Source organism: Microcebus murinus, chromosome 8, assembly GCF_040939455.1.
Source record: "Microcebus murinus isolate Inina chromosome 8, M.murinus_Inina_mat1.0, whole genome shotgun sequence".
In the NCBI taxonomy this organism is placed as follows: domain Eukaryota; kingdom Metazoa; phylum Chordata; class Mammalia; order Primates; family Cheirogaleidae; genus Microcebus; species Microcebus murinus.
In genome coordinates, this window is record NC_134111.1 from 98795916 (window position 1) to 98819089 (window position 23174).

Below are 23174 nucleotides of genomic sequence, written 5' to 3' on the forward strand. Positions count from 1 at the left end.
CACGGGCCTGGGAGAGATTCAAGTGTCTGGCTTTCCCTCCAGCCTGCCCCCAGTACGACAGCCTTCTCAGCAAGGGGAAGAGGAAACATGGAGTTTACCCCCACTCCCAGTAGCCTTGCCAACTTCTTGGAAGGCAGAAGCAGCTGAGTCCAGTTTGGGTTCGAGTGGATGTTTTTTCTGTCCTTTGCACAAACTCGTGGGCTACTGGTAGCTTCCCTTGCTTGTCCTGGGGTCCTCCTTCCCTGGTCCTCCAGGTCTTGCCCAGGGCCTTTCCCCCTCCCTCTGCCACATTTCAGGAAGCTGGGAATGCTTGGAGTGAAGGGGGAGACACAGTGTCAGCAGCCCGCCATGAGCACAAATGAATACTTTCACTTCTCTTTTCCCCTTTTGGGCGGAGCCGTCTCTGGGTAAGTCAGTCTGTGGGAAGAATTTCTGCCCAGAGTCCGGGCAGCCACAGTGGACACAGGCCAGGCAGACGGGAGGGACTGAAGGCCAGGCTCTGAGGATGGCAGATGGAGGCCACGACCTGAGTGTCAGGTGAGTCCTTATCTCCCTCCTCATCTCTGGCAACATTGCTGCTTTTGTGCCTTTAGTGCAGTTCCTGTCTAAAGCTTCACTTGAGTTTAGTCCTGCTTTGCTAGGACACAGGTATGCAATATAATGAAATCAAAGTGTATAGAATGAGGAAACTGTGTTTTTAAACTGCAGCAGGACAGCTGTTGGTGTGAGTCCAGCTTGCCGTAACACACGTGGCATCCTTGTTTGCAGCTGCTGCTCAGCTGGCCAGGACTCTCTGAACACAGGAGTCCTTTGATGCACGGATGTGTAGATGGGATGTGTTATTTCTCCACGACCTCTGAGCCCTCTCATGTCCCTCTGCCTTCTTCTACCTTCACATTTGTTATATCAAAGAAGGTAGTTTAGAAAATAGATGCTCTGGTAAACACCTGGCTTACTTTAAACATTGGATGCTGTGGTCTCACCTGTCCTGGCACAGGGGTCCTGCCACTCCTGGGCTGTTCCCATGACTGGGTTGTGGTCTGAGTTCTTCCTCCATTGACCTTGGTCAGAAGGAGGAAAAGGAAGAAAAAGGCCCAGGACGGCAAAAGTCTAGTGCAGACTGAATAATTTTATTTTTTACTTGAATTTCCTGTTGTAAGATGGGGGATACCTGAAAGGAAGAAGGATAGAAATCCTATCTTTTCTCTGGAAATGGGTTTAGAAATGCCACTGCTTAATTTTTAATTTAAAAGTTTTTATAAAAAAGTAATATATTATACATTCATGTTCATAAAATTTCTAACAATGTGGAAGTACATAGAGGAAAAGATCTTCTGCACTCACCCCCTGTAGTAGCCTCCTTTCCTGGCCCCGTGGAGAGTCTTGAGTTTAGCCCTCCACATTTTTTTCTATGCACTTACCTCTATACGCTGTGTTTTTGATTTTTTTTCTTTCTGTTCTCAGTTATTTATTTATTTATTTCCCAAATTCTGTGGGTACAAATATTGTTAGGGTTACATATCTTGCCCCTGCCGCCCTCTCCACCTGGCTCTGCCAGAGCTTCAAGCGTGTCCAGTCTTCAAGTGGTGAGCCCTGCACCCACCATGAAAGTGCGTACCCTTCCCCTTCTCCCCCCTTCTACCTGTTCACCTCCCATTAACAAATTTTTTTTTTAGACACTTTGGTTACAGTGTGTTTCTTTGCCTCTTCCTAAAAAGGCCCGTCAATTCAAGAATGGATAACTAAAATGTGGTATATACTCACAATGGAATATTACTCAATCCCAAGAAACGATAGTGAACTAGCACCGTTTATGCTATCGTGGATTAAGCTTAAGCCTGTAATACACTGTGTTTTTTAAATACAAAATTTGTGTTCCCATCTTGTAATAAATGAGATTATGTTGCACATGCTGTTCTGCATTTTTACTTATATTAATAGCCAAAATCTTAGACATCTTTTCACCTAAATGCATATAGACTTACCTCATTCTTTTTACCAGCTAAATGCTATTCCATAGAATTGATGTACCACTATTTTTTAAAAATTTATTTATGTATTTATTTATTTATGAAACAGAGTCTCTCTGGATGGAGTGCAGTGGCCTCATCATAGCTCACTGCAACCCACTCTAGCCCAGGCAACAGAGTGAGACTCTGTCTCAAAAACAAAAACAAAAAATTTTAAAAATTCAGTAAAATAAAAAGTAAATAAAGATTGATTTGGCTTATTTGGAGTCTTTTGTAATTCTCTACAAATTTAGTTTTGTTTTTTGCATATCTGGGAAAAATGGCCTTTGAATTTTGATAGGGATTGTACTGAATCTATAGATGACTATGACATTTTAACAATATTAAGAATCTATAGATGACTATGACATTTTAACAATATTAATTCTTCTGACCTGTGAACACAGGATATCTTTCCATTTATTTGTGTCTTCTGCAGTTTTCTTTCATCAATGTCTTATAATTTTCAGTGTGTGAAGCCCTCACTTTCTTGATTAAATTTATTCTTAAGAATTTATTGTTTTGATGCTGCTGAAAATAAGATTGTTCGATTAATTTTTCTTCAGATAGTTTACTGTTAGTGTATGGAAATACAACTGATTTTTGTATGTTGATTTTGTGTCCTGCAACTTAACAGAATTCATTTGCTTTTCCTAATAAGTTTTTGTAGCGTCTTTAGGGATTTTTATTAATATATGTGTAACACCATGTGATCTGGAAGTAGAGACAATTTTACTTCTTTCTTTCTGGTTTGGATGCTTTTTGTTTCTTTTTCTTGCCTAAATGATCTGGATAGAACTCTCAGTACTGTGTTGAACAGAAGTGGTAAGAGTGGGCATCCTTGCTTTGTTCCTGGTCTAAGAGGAAAAGCTTTCAGCTTTTTATTGTTGTGTATGTTGTTAGCTGTGGGCTCATCATATATGGCCTTTATTGTGTTGAGGTACATTTGTTCTATACCTAATTTGTTAAAATTTTTATCATAAAAGGATGTTGGATTTTTCAAATGCTTTTTCTGCATCTATTACAATGTTCATATAATTTTTGTCCTTTATTCTACTAATGTTGTATATCACATTTATTGATTTACATATGTGGAACCATCCTTGCATCCCAGGGATAAATCCCATTTGATCATGTGAGTGATCTTTTTACCATACTGTCGAATTTGGCTTGCTAGTATTTTGTTGACAAATTTTGCACCTATGTTCATAAGGGATATTGGTCTATAATTTTCTTTTCTTGTAGTGTTCTGAGCTGGTTTAGGTATCAGTGTAATTGTACCCTCCTAAAATGAATTTGGAAGTGTTTCCTGATTTTTTTTCTTTCCTTTCTTTCTTTTTTTTTTTTTTTTTCTTTTTTGGAGAGGAGGGAAGAGTTGGAGAAGCATTAGTATTAGTTCTTCATTAAATACTTAGTAGAATTCACCAGTAAAGCTATCTGTGCTTTTCTTTCGTGGGAGGATTCTGGTTACTGATTCAATATTCTTATGCATTAGTGGTCTGTTCAGATTATCCATTTATTCATAAGTCAGTCTTGGTAAATTGTATGTGTCTAGAACTTTATCCATTTCTTCTAAGTTATCCAATTTATTGTTATATAATTGCTGATAGTGGTCTCATGATCCTTTCTATTTTATGGTATCAATTGTAATGTTTCCTTTTTCATTTATTTGTAAGTTTATTTATTTGAGTTCTGACTCTTTTTTGTCCTTGGTTAGTCTAGGTAAAGATTTGTCAATTATATTTATATTTTGAAAGAGCCAACTCTGAGTTTTGTTGACCTTTCCTATTGTTTTTCTATACCCTATTTATTTCTGCTGTTATGTTTATTATTTCCTCCTTTCTGTTTAACTTTGGGCTTAGTTTGTTTTCTTTCTCAGGTGCAAAGCTAGTTTGTTTGAGATCTTTCTTTTTCCCAGATCAGGTGTTCATAAAAGTCTCCTACTTTTATTCTATTACTGTTTTATTTCTCCTTTCAGTTCTGTTAGAATTTTCTTTATATATTTAGGTGCCTCAATGCTGGATGTATAAATACTTGTAATTGTTATATCCTCTTGATGAATCTGTCTCTTTTTCCATGTATAATGAAATTCTTTGTCTCTTGTGATAATTTTTGGCTTAATATATATTTTGTTTGTTATAAATATGGCCGAATATAGTCATCCACTGCTTTCTTTTGATTACTTTTTACATGGGATATCTTTTTTTCATTTCTTCCCTATCAGCCTTCATGTGTTCTTAAAGCCAACATGAATCTTTTGTATGCAGCAAATTGTTGGATCTTGGCTTTTTCAATTATTTTCTGACTATTTTGAAATTCCTTTTTTTGTTCTTCTTTCTTTTAGATTCCTTTGTGATTTGATGGCTTTTTGTGGTGGCATTCTTTGATTCCTTTCTCATAATCTTTTGTTTATCTAGTATAGATTTTTCCTTTTTGATTTCCATGAACTTATAAAATCTACTAGTTATTCCATCCTATTTCTACTCTAACAATTTGATTATATATAAAACTCTTTTACTTCTCTCCCATTTTAGCTTATTGATGTTAAAATTTGCACCTTTTTAATATTATGTACTTAATAACAAAATACCAAAGTTTTCCTTTTTTTGTTTTTTGTTTTATAACAGAATGTAAAGTGATGTATGCACAGTTATTACAATATTAGAAATTATGAATTTGACTATATATTTATTTTACTGATGAGTTTTGTATATTCATATATTGTTATTTTCTTAACTAGTGTCCTCTCATTTCTGCTTGAAAAACTCCCTTCAACATTTCTTGTAAGACAGGTCTAGTGGTAATGAAACCTACAGCTTTTGTTTGTTTAGAAAAGTCTTTATCTCTCCTTCATTTCTGTAGGACAGTTTTCCCAGGTATAGTATTCTTCGTTGGCAGTTTTACTCTTTCAGTATTTTGAATATATCATCTCCATCTCTCCTGGCCTGGAAGGTTTCTGCTGAGAAGTCCATATCGGGCCTTTCTCTCTTTTTTGCCCCCATGTTCTCTCCTTTAATTTTGTACCTTAAAGGCACAGTGTTGACATAGCCCCTGCTAGTCCCAGAGCAGAAAGGACTTTTTGCAGATCTAGAAAAAAATAATTCTATGCTTCATATGGAACCCGAGAAGACCACATATAGCAAAAGAAATCTTAAGCAAAAAGAATAAATTGGGAGGCATCAATTTACCAGACTTCAAGTTATACTGCAAGGCTATGGGGCTCTCTTATGTAAGATGAGTTACTCTTTTCTTGCTGCTTTCAAAATTCTTTTTTTAATCTTTTGACATTCTAATGATAATGTTTCTTTTTAATTAATAGATTGGAGTCTTATATATTAATATGAGATATATTAACACTGTGTCATTTGTTTTACAAATATTTTTATATGCTGTCTTTTGTATCTTTATTGCTTTTTAAAAATATTTAAATGTATTAAGATAAATCTTCCTCTAGCTATTTTTTTTCACATTTTTCTTCTCTGACTGAGATATTTGTTCTGTCATTTCAATATTTACATTATTTTATTTAGTTTTAATCGAATTTCAGGTTACAAGTCCACCACACTTATATAATAATTTCAGATGAATTAAGTATTTTAAATTACAATGTTTTTCTTCTAGTTGGGGTACTTTATATATCTCCATTTATTTAAATTTGATTTTATTTATTCCCATAAGATTTTATAGCTTCCTCCATATAGCTACCATACCTTTCAGATGTTTATAAATACATGCATGTGAGTTTCCTATTGTGCCTGAGATATTTTTTCCATTTATGTTGTTTCAAATGAAAGTTTTATATAACTATTTTTATTCATACTGCTTGGCAACTAATTTTTCTAGTTCTTATGGATTTTATTAGGTATCTCGGGTTTTTATGTGTATAATCATATAACATATAATGTTATATACTATTTATCATTTCTAATAATTATTTCATTTTTATATCGTATTGCATTAGCTAAAGTGACATATATATGTATATATATGAAACTTTAGCTATATATATAAAAATAATGCTGGTAATGGTAGACATTCCTGTATTTTTTTCTATTTCAATAACTTTATCTTTTTAATGTTTGTTATAAAACATTTTCCAGTTTTAGAGACTTTATATTATGTTAGTTTTTATATTATATAAATTTTTATAAGATTAGCTATTAGGATGTATTAAATTGCCTTTTAAAATCACTTGTGGATATATTTACTTTTTATCCTTTTATTTACTGATGTAAAATTCTAGAGAGATTTCCTAATATTGAACCATTTTTGCTTTATTCATTCTCACTACTTTTCTCTTTTTTATGTTTTTAAATAATCTCTAGCTGCAAATTTTATTTTGTCTTTGACATGACAGAATGAGCTCTGTTTTGTATTCTAAAATCTCTAAGTAACTTACTTTCTTTAACATGCAGTGTCCTTATCTTCAACTGATATAACTTAGTAAGACTTATTTTGTGGTGAAGATTATGCTCAATATTGTTATATATTTCAAAGATATTGAGAAAAAAAATGTGTTCTCTGTTTTTAAGTCACAAGATTAAATACTAAATCATTTAAAATTACCCAGATCCTATATATTTTGCATACATAAAGAGTCAAAAACTAGAGGTGAATTGTTTTTAAATATTCACAAAATATTTATCCCATTACTTGTTTATTGAATTTTGATTTGGCATTCATGGGAACATGCGTACTTTGTTTATTGTTTGTAGTTGCATTCCTTAACTTTGTGTTACTGTGTCTTAGTTGTGTTTTCAGTTGGATTTTATGCTTTTCAATATAATCATTTTTCATATATTTAGTGTTATAACTAATCATTTATAACTTTTAAAAATTTTATCTTTTATAACTCATTTTTTTTCTTTTATCACTTGAAAAATGCAAACTATGTTATGTGCTTTTTATTTTTATTTTTCAGTGTTTTATAAGGCTTTATAGGGTCTAAATTTACTCAACAAGTTGTTACTTTCCACTTTTCAAATACATTCCTTAATCTGTATTTCTGTAATTGTTGTAGTTAGATTGGAATCCATATTGTTCAAGCATATTGTTTTCATGCTTGAAGCAAATCACTTAACTCACATTTCCCTTTGCCAGTGAACTCAATGTTGTGAGTTTGTTTATAAAATTTGAAGCTTTACATTCAAATAATTACTATTGGAAATGTTTTCCTATTCCTACAATATTTCTATTTCTGCTATAGTAAATTTTTTTGCCCTTTTAAAAGTATTATTCTTTCTAATATTGGAGTATATCCTCAAATGTCTGTTGATTTGTGTATCTATTTCGACTTAAGAGGAGGCTCTGGAAATCAACCAAGTTGATTTAAAAATTAAGGAATAAAAATGAAAAATGACATGAATATCTCAGTAGATACACTTGATAAAATTGAACATCTATTCATGATCAAATCCTAAGCAAATTAGGAATAGGTGAGCCTATTCCCTTAGCCTATTTCAAAATATATATTTTTGTATATATCATGGATGTGTGCATATGTACACATATACATAAAACATTATACTTAATGCTGATACTGAATGCTTTTTCCCTAAAATTGGAAATAAGGCAAGGCAGTCCATTCTCACCATGTCAGTTGTATTTAAACTACTAACCAGTGCAATAAGACAAGACAAAGGAAATAATGTCAAGAAAGAATCAGTAGTCTTTATTTGCTGATGACATAATTGTTTTCTATAAAACCCCAAGAAAATCTAGAAATACATTACTAGAAGTAATACACAAATCTAGCAATATTATAAATGCATGGTTATTATTTTTCAAACCAATTCTATTTCCTTCTAACACTTACAAGCAATTTGGAAAGCAAGACTACTTAAAGTAGCATCAAAAAGAATAAAATAAGTAGGAATTCATTTAATGAATACATGATTTATATACTGAAAACTATAAATATACTAGACAAAAATAAATAAAACTAAATAAATGAAAAGATATACAATGTTAACAGATTGGAAGCTCAATATTGTTAAGATGTCAATTATTCCAAATTTATCTGTAAGTTCAGTGCAACCCCTATCAAAATCCAAAAGGATTTGCTGGTAGACATTTGCAAATTGATCTGAAAAGATATATATAAAACCAAAGAACCTATAAAATCCAAGAAAATCTTTCCTAATTAACTTCAAAATTTTCTTTGAGCTCTAGTTTTCAAGCTAAAATGATGTTAGCATATAGGTAGACAAATAGGTCAATGGTACAGCATGGAAAGCCCAGAAATACATTCATGTTTATATTATAAATCGCTTTTTTAATATTTTCATGACCTTGGAGGAGGCAAAGATTTCTTAGATAGTACACTACAGTCATAAACTATAGAAGAAAAAAATGAGAGATTGGGCTTCCTCAAACTTAAAAATATCTCCCCATGAAAAAACATGCTTCAGAAAAGGAGAGAAAAGCCACAGACTATGAGAACATATTTATAATACATAAATCACAGAAAACATTCCTATCCATATTATATCAAAAATCCTTCTACCCATCAATAAGTAAAAGAAAACTTAATACTATAAATGGGCCAAAGACTAAAACAGATATGCACACACATATACATACACATACTTATAAACATATCCAATAAGCACATGAAAATATGCTTGATTTCATGAGTCATTAAAGAAATACAAATTAAAACTAAAATAAGGTATCATATCATACACACTAGAATAGCTGAAATTAGAAAGATCATCTATAATGGTCTTTGAAAAACAGTTTGGTAGGTTCTAAAATGCTTACACATGCTCCTACACAATGAGCCAGCAATTCTACTCCTAGGAATTCATCCAAGAAAAATGAAAACATATTACCACAAAAAGATACTTCTACAGTTTTATTCATACTGGTCTCAAACTGGACTAAACCCAAATGTCCTTCAATAAGAAAATGAATAAACAAGATTGTGGTAGATTCACAACATGGAATGCCACTCAACAATAACAAAAAGGAACAAACTGCCCTTCAATGCAACAGCATGGGTGCTGAACAAAACATGGCAGACACAAAAGCATATATTATGTATTATTCCATTCATGTGAAATCCAATAACAGTATTAACACGGTGAAATAGATGACAGCAATATTTGCCCCTGAGAGGCTGCCTGGCAGCATGTAGTCAGAATGTGGGTTGACAGGCAGGGGATGCACAGACCCCATGTGTCAGAAGTTCAAAAGTCTGAAATCAGAGCTCCTGATTCCTGCAGGATTGACTGTGTACACACTGTGACAAGGAACAGGCCTGGTCCAGGCCAGAGTCCTGGTCTCTGCCTTTGCTTGGCCTGACCCTTTTGGGAGCTCCAGGGAATCAGAAGAATGGGCTCCCTTGGTTATGTAGGAATGATGCAGAAATACAGGGGTAAAAATGGTATCTCCTTTACTATACTAGCATATCAAGAGTAAAGTGTTGGATTTATACAGTGACTTTCACCCTTGTTCACAGAACAAGGAAAGCCATGTTCTTCCATTGGTAGATAAGAGTGTCACTCTGACACAACCTTGGAAAGGCCTAAAAAGACAAAGGATTCTGTTACCTGTCAGTAAAAAGACTTCAGATAACTACTCCTAAACTAAAAATGCATAGTTTTGAGCTTTTTCAAAGTCCTAGAGAACTAAAGGAAGACCTTATATATCAGTTCAGTACCTGTTTGTTTCCTTTAGAAGGAAGGCAGGAAGTGATACTCGGAACATCATTGTAAACGCAAGCCTTTCACACAGTGTGAATTGTCATAAGATTTGTAACTTTTATTTACAAATTACAGTTCTCTGACCACCACCTGTCACTTTCTAGATGCCACGGATGCTGGAAACAATTCTGCTTTGGAAAAACACAGCGGAAAAAGAAGTAAGAACAAATAGGAATTTGTTGATTTTTGTGTGACAGATGAACTATCTTTTAATGTTAAGGTTTATTATCATTATTTTCTATAGCTTTCATGAGATAAAAAATCAATGCCCTTAAACTAACAATTTATCTTTTTCAAAATTCTCATATCTTTATGTTTCTTTTTGTTCTGATTTCAACATATGTTTCTTGTAAATATTGGTGTATATTTTTCCATAATTTTTCTATACATGTATTAACACATTTTGGAATATAAGTTCATTTATTTAAATGAAATAATTTTATACATATTTTTATTTTCTTGCTTTTTAAACTAATATATTTAGACAATAAAAGACTTAACATTTTTAATTGAAATATAAAAAGACTTATTTCAGTATAGCTTTAACTTGCAGTGTTTTCATTTTTAGTGTGGTGAAGAATTTTTGTTTGTTTGTTTGTGTTTTTGCTATGGTCATTTGTTTTTCTTCTTTGTGGAACTCTTTGTTGTAGAATGCAGTCAGTGTTTTCTGTTTTAGTGTTTATCTTTTTCTTACTATGCTGAATGACTATCGAAATTCTTATATTGGCCAGGCACAGTGGCTCACGCCTGGAATCCCAGAACTTTGGGAGGCTAAGATGGGAGGATTGCTTGAGGCCAGGTGTTCAAGACCAGCCGAGCCAAAATAAGAAAACCTTTTATCTACAAAAAAAAATTTTTTTAAGTTACTTGGGCATGGTGGTACAGCCCTGTGTTCCTAGCTACTTGGGAGCCTGAAGGAGAAGGATTATTTAAACCTAGAAGTTCGAAGTTGCAGTGAGCTATGATTAGACCACTGCACTCCAGCCCGGGCAACAGAGCAAGATACCGTCTCTAAAAAATAAAAAAAGAAGAAGAAAGACAATAAAAAGTAATACTTTTATGTTATATGTATTACATTTTGGTCTTATATTTTGTCCCATTTGCTGTTTTACTTTCAGGTTTGTCAGGGGAATCTTTTGCCCTGGAGAAGTTACAAATATTTACGCAGTTAAACTTGTCAGCCTTTTTCTCACTGGTGCCTGGATTTCATATCATATTTACCACAGCCATTTCTTCCCCAAGATTTAAACAATTATTGTTCTATATTTGATTCTAGAATGTCTGGAGTACCTGATTACTTTTAATGTTCACATGTATAATCCACGTGGGATTTGCTTCTTGGTGCATTTGAGGTGGGAATTTAAAAAAATATTCTCTATGTTATCACATCATGATTTGAATCGCCGGTTTGATTACACAGTACCTTCACCTGTCTGTATTCTGGTTTTCTTTTATAATCAGAGGGGCTACAAAAGATAAAGGAGAACTCAGAGTTCTGCCTGGTAGTCTTCCTTGTTTTTCCTGGTATTGTGCTTTATATTTCCATATCAATTTTAGAATCAGATTTGCTCAATTTAAAGACACTATCTATTGGTACTTGTGGTGGAATCACCTTAAATTTACAATGTAATGTAAAGAAAGTTTCCATCGTTATGGTGAGACTGCCTGCCCAAGAGCACCATGTTGGTACATTCATTCAGATGGTCCTTTGCACCTTCAGTAGGGCTTTAATATTTCCTGACACAGGTGATGCAGGCTTTCTGGTAAGTTTACTCTGAGATTTGTTGTTGTGGTTGTTGCTTATTAGTGCTTATTAGGTAGTTATTTAGCGCTTATTCGGTAGTTATTAAGACTAGTAGACCCAAGAATAGTTAAAGTCTATTTTGTTCAGGCGTTTTACTTCCTGGAGGTAAAATAACAACAAGGTGCTAGAGCAAGCTGGCTGACAAAGAACCATTGTAAAGCAAAGCCTGGCAGCACTTTATTACATATGATCTGGTCTTCAGCCCAAACTTCTCCATGTCAAGAACTGGGAGGGAGTAAAATGAGCTGCTCTTTCTTTGCTCTAAAGTTGTTTGCCCTCCATAGGTTTTGACTGAAAGGAGCATCTAGCTATCCCTCTAGTCCTGGAAGGGAGATTTAAGCAGAGAGAGTCTGAGAGCAAGAGAATGTGTGCTGGCCAATAATGGCCATCACTGAACAGACCAGGTTACGACCAGGGCCAGGGCTGCAGTTTGACCACCTTATGGGGAAGGAGAAAGCAGGCGGAGCACAGTTGTTCCCTCCTGGGACAGTGGGAGGAGGAGGGAGGGCAGGAGAGAGTTAGAGCTGGCCAGTTCTCCTGTGTGCACCTACCCCTTCAGCACCGTGAGTGGCAGGAGGGAGGGTCCCACACAGCCACACCTGTGTGGATGACCTTGTAGCCCTGGCAGCCACATCAACTACCACACTTGGCCCAATCACATTCTCTGAAGCAGATCAATGTAGAGCAATTTTTAATGAGAGACAGGCAAGGAGTGCTAAAAAAGGCTTCATTTACCTCCTTGAGGACTCCATTTCTCCCACTTGTTTCTTTTAAATCTTTACTTCAATAACCAAGATTATACTACTTTTATGCAACTTTAGTAATCTCTTATCTCTGTATGTTTCCATAATGTCTTAATAAAATTCCTGAGGGAAACACTTTGTGAGATAGAATATGCTTCATCTTAGGATGTGATTCCTCCTGCGATGTAAATTATCAGTGAATGTCTTACAGTACCATTTTTATCTTAATGAGGTAAAAAAAAAAACTCTGAGTAATTGGTATGGCAAAGGCCCAGAAACGAAAATAACATCATCAACCCCAAGGCTTCCTTGTGCTTGATTAAAGGACAGATTCCTTTCCAGCGTACTGTGGTTGTAATCTGTTAGAAGCAGAGAGCATTCATTTGGGGTATCGGGAAGAGGTTTTCTCCTGGGTCCTACACTAGGCAGGATAGAAGCCAGAGGCACACTGCGATGGGCACAGGCCTTCAGGAAGAAAGAGCATTCACGTGGTGTCCCTGACATCAACATTCAAACACATTTGAAGGACGCAGATGTAGACATGCATCTGGAATGGCTCACTCTTTTTTGGACACACCCAATCAACATATATTGATATATCACATACTACATTCTTCTGAGAGATTTTTAACCACTTCGGTACGGTGCTCACCGGCCGCAAAACCTTGCCCGCAGCTGGCACTAATGTCCGCACGACTATGCTGTGCATTGACGAGGAACCCGTTTTGCTCTTGTGTGATGAGGAAAGCTTTAAAGCACTGAAAGCTGTTTTACTTTACAGGCATCTTTACGTGTAATGTAAATCAGAATAGGTAACATAGACATATATGGTTTCATTATGTTATTTTTTAAATGTTTACAATTTTATTTTGATAAATGAAAAATCAGAAAAGTCATATCACGGCTATCAGCTAAAGTCGACACTCTACCGAAGTGGTTAAAGTCAATCCTTTGTGCCACCTTTAACTCTACATCTCTTAGACTTGGGGCCTTAATTTCTACAAATTCCCTGAAAAGTTGCAATTGAATGGTGTTTTTGTAAAACACTATTATTTGTGATGCAATGTCATAAACAAGAGATGGTGTTATTTGTCTACTTTCTCAGAGAGAAAAACTGCCATCCCCGGACCTTTCAAAAGAAGAAGCAGCAGAACAGGCAAAAGAAGAGGTAAAAAGAAGCGATTGAAACACTTTTAATAATTAACCATCTAGATTTTTATTTTATACTCTGTGCTCTGAGTGAAAAATCAGTTTTCTTAACTGGTTTAGGGGAAGTTAGTACGGGAGCTACAAACTTGGCCACAAGTTCTTTTTAAGATTACGAATACCTGCTGCAGCTGAATCCAATCCCTAGTGTCCCACTCACGTGGTGTGTGTGGCTCCCTGAGCAACGTGAAGTATCATTTTTATTGACTCATTGAGTGATACATAATAGATGTACATGTTTTGGGGGGTGTGTGTGATAATCTGATACTTTCATATAATTGAATCAGGGTAATTGGGATAGCCATCACTTAAAACACTGATCTTTACACTAGGAACATTTCAATTATTCTCTTCGAGCTATTTTGGAATACAAAATTAATATTAACTGTACACTCCCGACTGATCTATCAAATACCAGTTCTTATTTCTTCTGTTTAACTGTAGATTTGTCCCCATTAATCAACCTCCTGCCAGTGAGCAGTTTTTTCTAGAACTCCCGCACTGAGCTTCCCTTTCAGCCACAGGGAAAGCTCAGGGGAGGGACAGTGAAGCAAAGCAGACGGCCAAGGGGGAGACAGACGCCAGCCTCCCTGTTGCCCATGTGCTGTCCTGCTGCCATCCTGCTTTCTGTTCCCCCAGGCAATGCCTCAAATAGGGAGACAAGACTAAAATTTGACAGGCTTTACTCCATCTCCATAACTTCAAAGCAATAATAGGGCTGGAAATCTCCCTTCAGATCACCAGGGGGAAAGTCACTGTGGGAGCAGTGGATGTGGCCACCAAGCTTGAGAGCTCACATCCTGCCTCCCCAGGCTGTTGGGTGGGATTTTGGGGGGTGGAGCAGAGGATGACATTACCTACCGGTATCTAATCTGCCATGAAAGAAAGATCTTGAAGTGTAACTAATTCCTGGGAAAAATCCCTGCAATTATTTAAAATTATAAAAGAAATATCTGAAGAGGGTGGGAGAGATGCTGCCCAGTTGTAGAGGAAGATAGAATGAAAAAATTGCTTCCTTGCAGATCAAAGAATTCCCAAAGATGAAAGTATGAATTTTCAATGTCCTGAACTTCCTGTGACCTGTGGTAAGGCAAAGGGGACTCTATGTAAGGAGAAATTTTAAAAAGGTGAGTTTCCTGGTCTTCTAGGATTTTCAACCAAAAAATACCCACACAAATAGCACACTGTTGGGGAGTAGATATCTGTTTTGGGGGACCCCAAGACCAGTCCCAGGTCTGATTGGCTAGGAGCTCTCCTAGGACTTGGTACAAAGTCACACTCACAGGTCGGGTCTGTCAGACTGAAAGGATGCAAAGCAAAGTCAGCAAAGGGAAAAGTCACCTGGGGCAAGGTCCAGAGGAAACCAAGCGCCAGCTTCCCAGAATCCTCTCTGGGCAGAGTCACACAGGGCTCACTACGCAAATGGCAGAGAACTATACACACATGGCAGGGAGTTCCCACCTTCCCTAGCCTTTCAGCTTCAATGTGGGGCCCCTGAAGACTGAGGGGACAATTCAGAATCTGCTGCTACTCATCCTGAACCCAAAGTGGTGGTTCGAGATCCAGTGTGGGCGGAGGCCAAGTGTAGGTGTTTTCACTGTCAGGAGCTCAGCTTGTCTTGGTCTTACAGGAACCTCAGAGAGGTGTATAAAGAGTGAGACAAGAAGATGGTTCACTCCCAGGGAATTTGAAGTTACAGGAGGCTACAAGACATCCAGCAACTGGAAGCTAAGCATATGCTGCGGTGGATTTACCTTGAAAGAGCTGATAGAGGTATTCTAGTGACAATTTAAATCGAGGATTTGGCTGTCACACCAGGCTTTAGCAGAATTTCTCAGTGTCCAGAAAACCATCATGACTCCCCTTACCCAGGGTTCAATGCATATGCTGTTACTATTAATAATGTTCCCCCAGGTGTGACCGTGGCTGGCTTATACTACAGCTTACTCCTCTAAGCACAGTAACTCTTCTCCTTCTGAATGTAAGACAGTAAATTGTGGCCTTGACTCTGCCATAAATAAAAGGTGCAGTTTGGTCACATAAAAGTAACTTAAATTGGAGAGAAAGGGGTCCTAAACTTTAGGGATCAATTTTAAAAGCAAAATACTACAATTATATATCTGAACTAGTACATCAGGATAGATAGTTCCTACATTATACAATATTTCCACAATATTCTCTTTCATAAGCCACCTCACATTTGTTCTCGAAAAAGAATACAGATAAATTGCATTTGAAACTAACTGCTTTGCTCCTCATATGAATCCCCTGATGTGGACAAAGCAGGGACAGGGTTTTTGCTGCAGAGGAACCTGTGTCTTTTGACTCCAGCTACCGTGATTTCTCAGTTGCATACCTCAGACAGCCCTTCCCTGGGCCACTCTAACCACAAAGAAAAGGTCTGTGTTAAGCAAATGTTTGCTGAGGCGCATCTAGAGCCACGAGGGAGCACAGGTGCGAGCCTCTACCTGGGCAAGGGCTGTGCTTTAGGAGCCACAGGCCTGCACAGTGCGAGTGCTCTGAAGAGAGACACCTGCAGGGAGGGATGCAGCAGGAAGGAAGGTCATTTCTGGCTTTGAGGTTGATGACAGTTTCCTGGAACACTTTGGGATGAGCTGGGTATAAAAAGCAGAACAGTTCTGATAAGCAAAAATGTAGAACAGGGCATTCTACATTCATAAGAAAGGATGGCATGAAAATCTGCTCCACAAAATGTTAATAAGTTGTGGATAATGAGGCGTAATTCATTATCTGGACCTATTGTGGACATCATCAGGCCAGAGGAAGTAGTCTAAATACTTCCTTTATCCTTTAATCCCTGAGGAATCATGGAAGGTACTTTGAATTTGAGTTGAAAGTGGGATATGCAAGTGGAAATATCTGGAAGACGTTCAGAAATATTGAGCCCATAAAATAAAACAAGGACCCATCATATCATTAATCTCTTTTCTTTTAGAAAGGATATCTGCAAAAACCACCAACAAGCATGAAAAAGTGATTATCAAGTGACTTTTTCCTGATGCCTCATCAGTCATATTGTTGGCTTTCCATCACTGTAGCCTTGCTGTCTTTAAATTGACCAATCTTGATAAAATTTAATTGTATAATATGGTGCTTTTGCAGTTGCTGCTTTCAAACATTATATAATGTATAAGGCTGGGACTTTGACCAAGAAAATATTTGAGATAAGGTGGGAACAATCCTTAAAAATAAAGAAGACTAGGTCAAATGGTAGTTCTATTGTAGCTCTTTGAGGTGTCTCTGTATTACTTTCCACAGAGGTTGTCCTAGTTTGCAGTCACACCAGCAGTATGAGTGTTCCTATCTCTCTACATCCACGCCAACATTTATTGTTTTGGGATTTTTTGACAAAGACCATTGTCACTGGAGATAAGATGCTTGAAGCTCTTACATGTAACCTAAACATTTGTACACCCATAATATGATGAAATAAAAAAATTAAAAAGAAAACAGAACAAAAATAAATAGATAACACAAAATTGACCTGTTGAGTGTGATTTAATAACAGATCTGAATGAAACACTTTCTCAAAATCAAATATAATAGATGGGGTTGGAGTTGGAAAAGCCAGCATGATTTTGAAATACAGAAAACAAGACGTTGAACTATTGTCTTTACAAATTAAACACTGATTGTTTTTCATTGGTTTTTATAGTTTCTGTCTTTAATGAAATAAGAATGAAGCAAAAGTTTCCATAAAAACATCCGACGCTCCCTACAGATGATCTAATGTAGATTTCCCTTGGAACATATATGTAGCCATATTCACCCAGAGAAGCAAACAACAAAAAACACCTTCTCTTTCTTCCTTTCATCTTTTTCCTTCACTACATGTATATACACACACACAGACACAGACACACACACACACACACACACATGCACACACACGCACACACAGGTTTTCCTTCAGGCCACCCTTGAGAGCAGAGTGACTGGGAGGCAGAAGTGTCCTGCAAAGCTGCTGACCAGGAGAATGGTTTCCTGTGTGCGGAGGCTCTCTGGCCCCACCAGAGACGCTGTGCAGACCTCACTGCCATCCAGGAAGCGAATCCTCCCTCCATGGAAGTGGCATGTGGAGTTCACGGACCACTGGTCTCCTGCTGGGTGGATTCCAGGGCAGGTGGTGAGAGCCTGTGTGCTCTCCACGGCCTCTCCAAGGCTCAGCGTGAGGGGAACCTGGGGAAGGAAGGAGGTGGACGAACTTCCACTTTCCTACCCTCTGACACCAGTGACCTTGCATAACTCTGCCACACCAGGACATCGTGGTTTTCACAGAGCTGGCTTCTGGGGCTATTGGCTACCCTGGCTTGATGACTAGAGACTCAGTGACTAGGCTCTGCAGCCACTGGGATTTCTGGAGAAGGACACATTATTTGATCTATTTCTTAAGGCCAAATATGTCTGTCCAGAGAGACAAGGGAGACTCAGTCTGGGCCAATTAATTCAGTTGGCCTCCCGCATCCCTACATTGCAGTCTCCCTCTCTCTATTCCCTGTAGCTCCAGGGCCCTACAGGGACAACTGCCTCAGTTCTCAGAGGGTCTCTCCAAAGGGTCTCCTTCCCCAAATCCTTGGCCTCTGATACTTCTGTCACTCACAGCACCACATGGCAGGTGCTGCTGTTGGCAGCTTCCCTGCCCCTAAGTTTCTTGTTAAACCTGCTGCTGGCAGCTGACAGGCTCTGGGATAGTAAGATATAAAAGTCCAAGCTGAGTATTTACTGGCTGCTAAGAAATCTCTTCTCTTGAGTGACAACTGTGCTCATTTGTTCACACACTTATGTGTCCATTCAACAAACAAATGTGGAGCTACTACACAGGCCCACGTGATGGGGCCAGTCATGGCAATGCAAAGGAGGACCAAAGGCAGCCTTAGGGGCTGTGTCAGCCACATTGTTTTAACTGCAGGATAGCTAGTGATGTGAGGTGAGGGATTCTAGGCCACTCAGATACTACACCAGCTCTTAGCCTAAAGGCCAAACAGAGACAGTGACAAGTCCTCTTCTCCCATCATTGCGCCTTGGCTCACATTGGGTGCTTTGTCTGTGGCCTCTGCTCTGGCTGGAGGTAAACGCTGAAGCAGTCACTGTTCCAGAGCAGAAAGAGGCCGAGTCACTCCACAGATATCCAAGGTCAATGCAGTATTCCCGTGAGTTGTCCTTCTGAACACTCTATACATTTTGGGCATTAAAACTTGCATTCCTTCCCCAGCCCATTGATCAATGGGGCAGAAAAATGTTCTTTGCTGCTTGTTCTTTACTATCTTTAAACAAGATTGTCCATACAAGGACAAGGACCACAAGATCCTAGTCATGGGAGGTAGGTCACTATCGCTCAAGAACCAAGACCCAAGACCAAAAACATCAATTATAGCTAAGCAACAATAGCCCGCAGTGACATTGGTCAAGCCGGCCCAAGTTCCACGGCTGAAAACCAGCATTTAATAGGAATAACATTTATTGGGTGTCAGGCAGGTGGCGGGGAGGGGATGGGTATATACATACACAATGAGTGTGATGCGCACCAACTGGGGGATGGACACGCTTGAAGCTCTGACTCTAGGGGGGTGGGGGGCAAGGACAATATACGTAACCTTAACATTTGTGCCCCCATAATATACTGAAATAAAAAAAGAAGAAAAAGAAATATAGATAAAATATGAAATATCCATACAATGGAATATTATTAAGCCATAAATAAGAATAAAGTACTAATACATGGTTCAATATGGATGAACCTTGAAAACATGTAAGTGAAATAATCTAGTCACAAAGGTCATATTTTGTATTTCCTTACGTGAAATGTCCAGAAGAGGCAAACTCAGACACAGAAGGTAGATGAGTGGTTGCCAGGGATGAGAGTCAGGGGAATTTGAAACGCTAATAAGCAACTGGGTTTCTTTCTGCAATAATGAAAATGTTTTCAAAATTAGTGGTGATGGTTGCGTAACACTGAATGTACTAAGAACAACTGAATTGTACACAAAATGCTGAATTGTATCTTATGTGAATTATGTCTGAAAGAAACACATATTTAAAAAATCTAAGAAGAAGAAAAGAAAACCCGTGTTTCTGCTAAAAGAGAGGATGGTAGTCTTTGAGACACTAGTACACTATCCTCATTTGCCACCAAAGTAATAAACTTCTCTTTCCTTTGTCCTCAAACCACTTCCTTCTCATTGATTCCATCTCAGGAACAAAAACAGAACTTTGGGTTGTGTTTTGACACCTATGGTCTTGAGAAAAGAAACATTTACAGTTTCTGTTTCCCCAAACAGAGCTCAGCTCTAAGGAAACTGTAATGCCGATCATGGCCACTAGAGAGGAGTGTGGGTGTGGCCAGAGCCAAGTCGGGGAGGAAAGTGGGTACTGGGTGGAGGTGACAGGGACACTGGGCTGCTAAAATGAGAGACGGAATCACAGGCCCTTCCTTGCCTTGTGTGCACACAGAGTGTCTGTGGCCGGCCTCGCTGGCTGGGCTGCTCATGGAAAAGATACGTGAGCTGGCATCAGTGGGCCGTGGGAGTCTATGCAGGGGATAGGTGTCCTTCAACTGTTGTGCATACAACAGGGGCTTAAACTGAAGGACTATGGATGATGATGCAGCCTGTAGGTGGGAACTGGGATGTGGCCCTGGCCAGCCTCCATCCTCCACCTGCTGCACAAGGACTGTGGCTTCCTCGGGGTGTTTCCCATGGATGCTCCCTGGACCCTCAGCAGGTGCCCAGAGGGACTTCCTGTGCTCCCCTTCCCTTCCCTTCCCCGATCCCCACAAGCCCTCACCCTTCAGCCTCTTCCTCCTCTGCCATGACAGCTCTTCCCACTCATCCCCTTTTCTAAGGATTCACTCCCTTCCAACTGAAACAATCACATTTGCACCCCCAACAATGCCTCTGGCATCCTCCAAACCTGCAGCCTCAGGGGTCCAAAGCCTCCACCACTTTAGCCTGATAAGCAGAGGACCAGGAGAGGGAGAGCAGGCTTGGGCTCAGTCTCACCCCAGGCCCTAAAATCTGAAATATGGCCACCAATGCCTGCTGAGCCCAGAGGATAATTGCATCACGATTACGCAATGGCAGGGGGCTATGTCCCCTGGCCTCTGCCCATCTGGGTACACGTAGGACAGAACCTGAAGAGAGAGACATATACCCATACACTTGAATGGTTTATGGTGTGAGAGGACCCCAAATTGCAGACCATTTTTCTAACTGAGTTCAAGCTGACAAAGAGGTAGGCAAAAAGGAGAGACAGATGGTAGTAAAAGTATAAGTTTTGTTCTCATAAAAGCTGCAGTGGGGATGTGGCTCAGGGTGGCAATGAAGGCATCTCTAAAACTGAAACCTAGAATTGGGCTAATCCACATGGCCTCAGGCTGCTTCAACCACCCGCTCATCACCCCACCCCCATGCAGGTCCCTGTCCTTGTGCTCCTGAGCTGGGAGGAGCCAGCAGAGCCCTGGTCCCTGCAGACAGGATGACTCCAGGGAGACTCAACATGGGGCAGACGGTCCCATTCCCCAAGGCCCCCAGTCAGACAAGTCTCCCCCATGAGACAGACAGCAGGGGTGGCAGCAACGGAGAGAAACGGAGAGACCTGGCGTGTGGCCCTGAGTGGTGTGCGGCTCCTAGAAGGAGACGCTGCAGCAGGACTGAGTGCTCCCCTGAAGGTCCCAGGCTCCTGCTCTTCACTCCCCATTTCCACTCCCTGGAGGGTAGCCAGGTTCTCCATCCTCACATCCCAGTGGGTGCTGTCACTGCGCCTGCAGCTGCCTCCTGCCCTTGAACTCTCCTATCCAGGATGCCAACAACCTTAGTCATCTTGAGTATGCAGCTCTGGTCCCCACAGGGTCCCTCCCAGCTTGGAGAATCACCCCACTTCTGAAGTCTGAACCAAAGCTGCTCTTGGTGAAGTTTATGAAGTGCACCACCTTGCTGGGTCCCCTGCCCATGTCCTTCCTCAATGACTCCTGTCCTGCTGCCAAGTCTTCCAGGCTCCAGGTAACATGAGCTACCTCTGTGACAGCAGAAACGTTCCCTGATCCCACTGCTCCTTACAGCCACGGAAAATGCCCCAGGAGTTCCATTATTTCTTTCCAATCAGTCCAAGAATATTTTAGAAGTTCACCCTGCTTCTTAATTTGATCCTGTCCCTTTCCCAATCGCAGTGGGTCTGACATTGTTGTCTGGATCAAAGAAACGTTGCTTTCTCCTCAAAGACCTACAGGTTCTTCATAAACTGTCATTGCTTTTGCAGAGTGTGGTGCGTGCTCAGCTTTCTCTACCCCCACCTGCATGAATGTCCCCTTCCCCACTGCCAGGGACAGCACCCGCATGGGAGTGTCCACCTGAGACGGTCACCCTGTGTATTGCCCCACCTAGCCCGCTGCCCATTGTCCTGGAATTGCAGGTGCTGACCTTAGCAGACCCTGAGCAGACCTGGGGAAAAGCTGGCACATTTCTGTCAGTGCTGTCTCAGCTGTGGCCAGGGCCTGCCTGCTGCCTAGGGACAAGAGCAGAGAGAGATGGGACGCCACAGCAGGCTGGTCTGGTCTGTGCCTGGCCTAGTTGGGGCCACGGTGCCATGGGGAGGCTGGGAGCAGACGGCAGCTGTGCCCAACAGAGGCTCAGCTCACCAGCTCCTCTGCCCACAGTCCGGGGTTTGGGGACGGAGACAGAGAGAGAGAGACCTGAGGGTGTGCAGCACCTGGTAGGCACAGGGACCCTGCACTCTGGAGAAGATGTCCTCATCAGTGTCCGGGAGTCTGTCCCAAGCAGACTGGTGCTCACGTGCTCCTTTGGGGACAGAAAGAGCAGACGTGGACGAGGGTGGAAACCTCCTTCTCCCACATTGTCACGTGTGACCGACAGTCACCCTGTCCACAGCTGGGGGGGGGCGGATTCAGTGGGAGCCGATGTGGAAGACATCCCTGGAGCCCTGTCCCCCCGGCCCCGAATCCCGCCTGCTCCCCCTGCTCCCCGGCCCTGGATCCCAAGGCCCCGGCCCCGAATCCCGCCTGCTCCCCATGCTCCCCGGCCCTGGATCCCAAGGCCCCGGCCCCGCGGCCTCCCCGTCTCCGCCTTGGCTGCTGGGCGGACGCGGGCGTCGTCCAGGTCGCTGCGCACCCTGTGCGGACCGAGGGCTCAGAACCTGAACGAACCCTCTGGCAGTGACGCAGCTCCGAGGCTAAGTCCCCCGGCCGGTCACCTGCCCGTTCCTTCTGGATCACCTGGCTCCCACCGCCAGCTCCCCAACGAGAGCGTTCGCCCTCTCAGGTCCCGGTGACTTCCTCGAAGCTCAGGCGTCTCTCCTTCACCCCGGAGTTGTAGCAGCCCCGCAGTCAACGCGCCTTCAACCCTCGCGCCTACGACGTCAGCCGCTGCAGCCACTTGGCTCCAGCCTCCCGCCCCAGCGCGCCCTCCCGCGTCCGATGCCGCGTCTCGGCTCGCGCCAGCCCGTGTGCGCATGCGCAGACCTGACTCGGCCGTCCAGGCTCTGCCATGGGCCTGGGAGAGATTCGAAGTTTCTGGCTTTCCCTCCAGCCTGCCCCCACCACCCCAGCCTTCTCAGCAAGGGGAAGAGGAAACATGGAGTTACCCTGCCGCGCCCACCCACCCGCCGCGTGCACTGTGCTGCCCTCTGGAGGGCGGAAGCAGCTGAGGGCAATTAGGTTCCAGTGGATGTTTTT

General features: G+C 40.5%; 1 protein-coding gene and 1 long non-coding RNA gene across 2 annotated transcripts in view; both read left to right on the forward strand.

Annotated features, from left to right (window-relative positions):
• Positions 1-17491, forward strand: part of LOC105862858 (nuclear autoantigen Sp-100-like) — a 90231-nt gene extending 72740 nt beyond the window's left edge. The window contains exons 12-13 of the mRNA XM_076006026.1: positions 15099-15241; positions 16425-17491. Coding sequence (XP_075862141.1) covers positions 15099-15241; positions 16425-16466 — 185 coding nt within the window. The 3' untranslated portion in view covers positions 16467-17491. The remainder of the gene's footprint in view (positions 1-15098; positions 15242-16424) is intronic.
• LOC109731000 (uncharacterized) lies at positions 319-15092 on the forward strand. The gene is made up of 4 exons (XR_012920630.1): positions 319-537; positions 9820-9873; positions 13368-13430; positions 14491-15092. It is a non-coding gene; the product is annotated as an uncharacterized LOC109731000 (long non-coding RNA).
• Positions 17492-23174: the final 5683 nt, after the last annotated feature.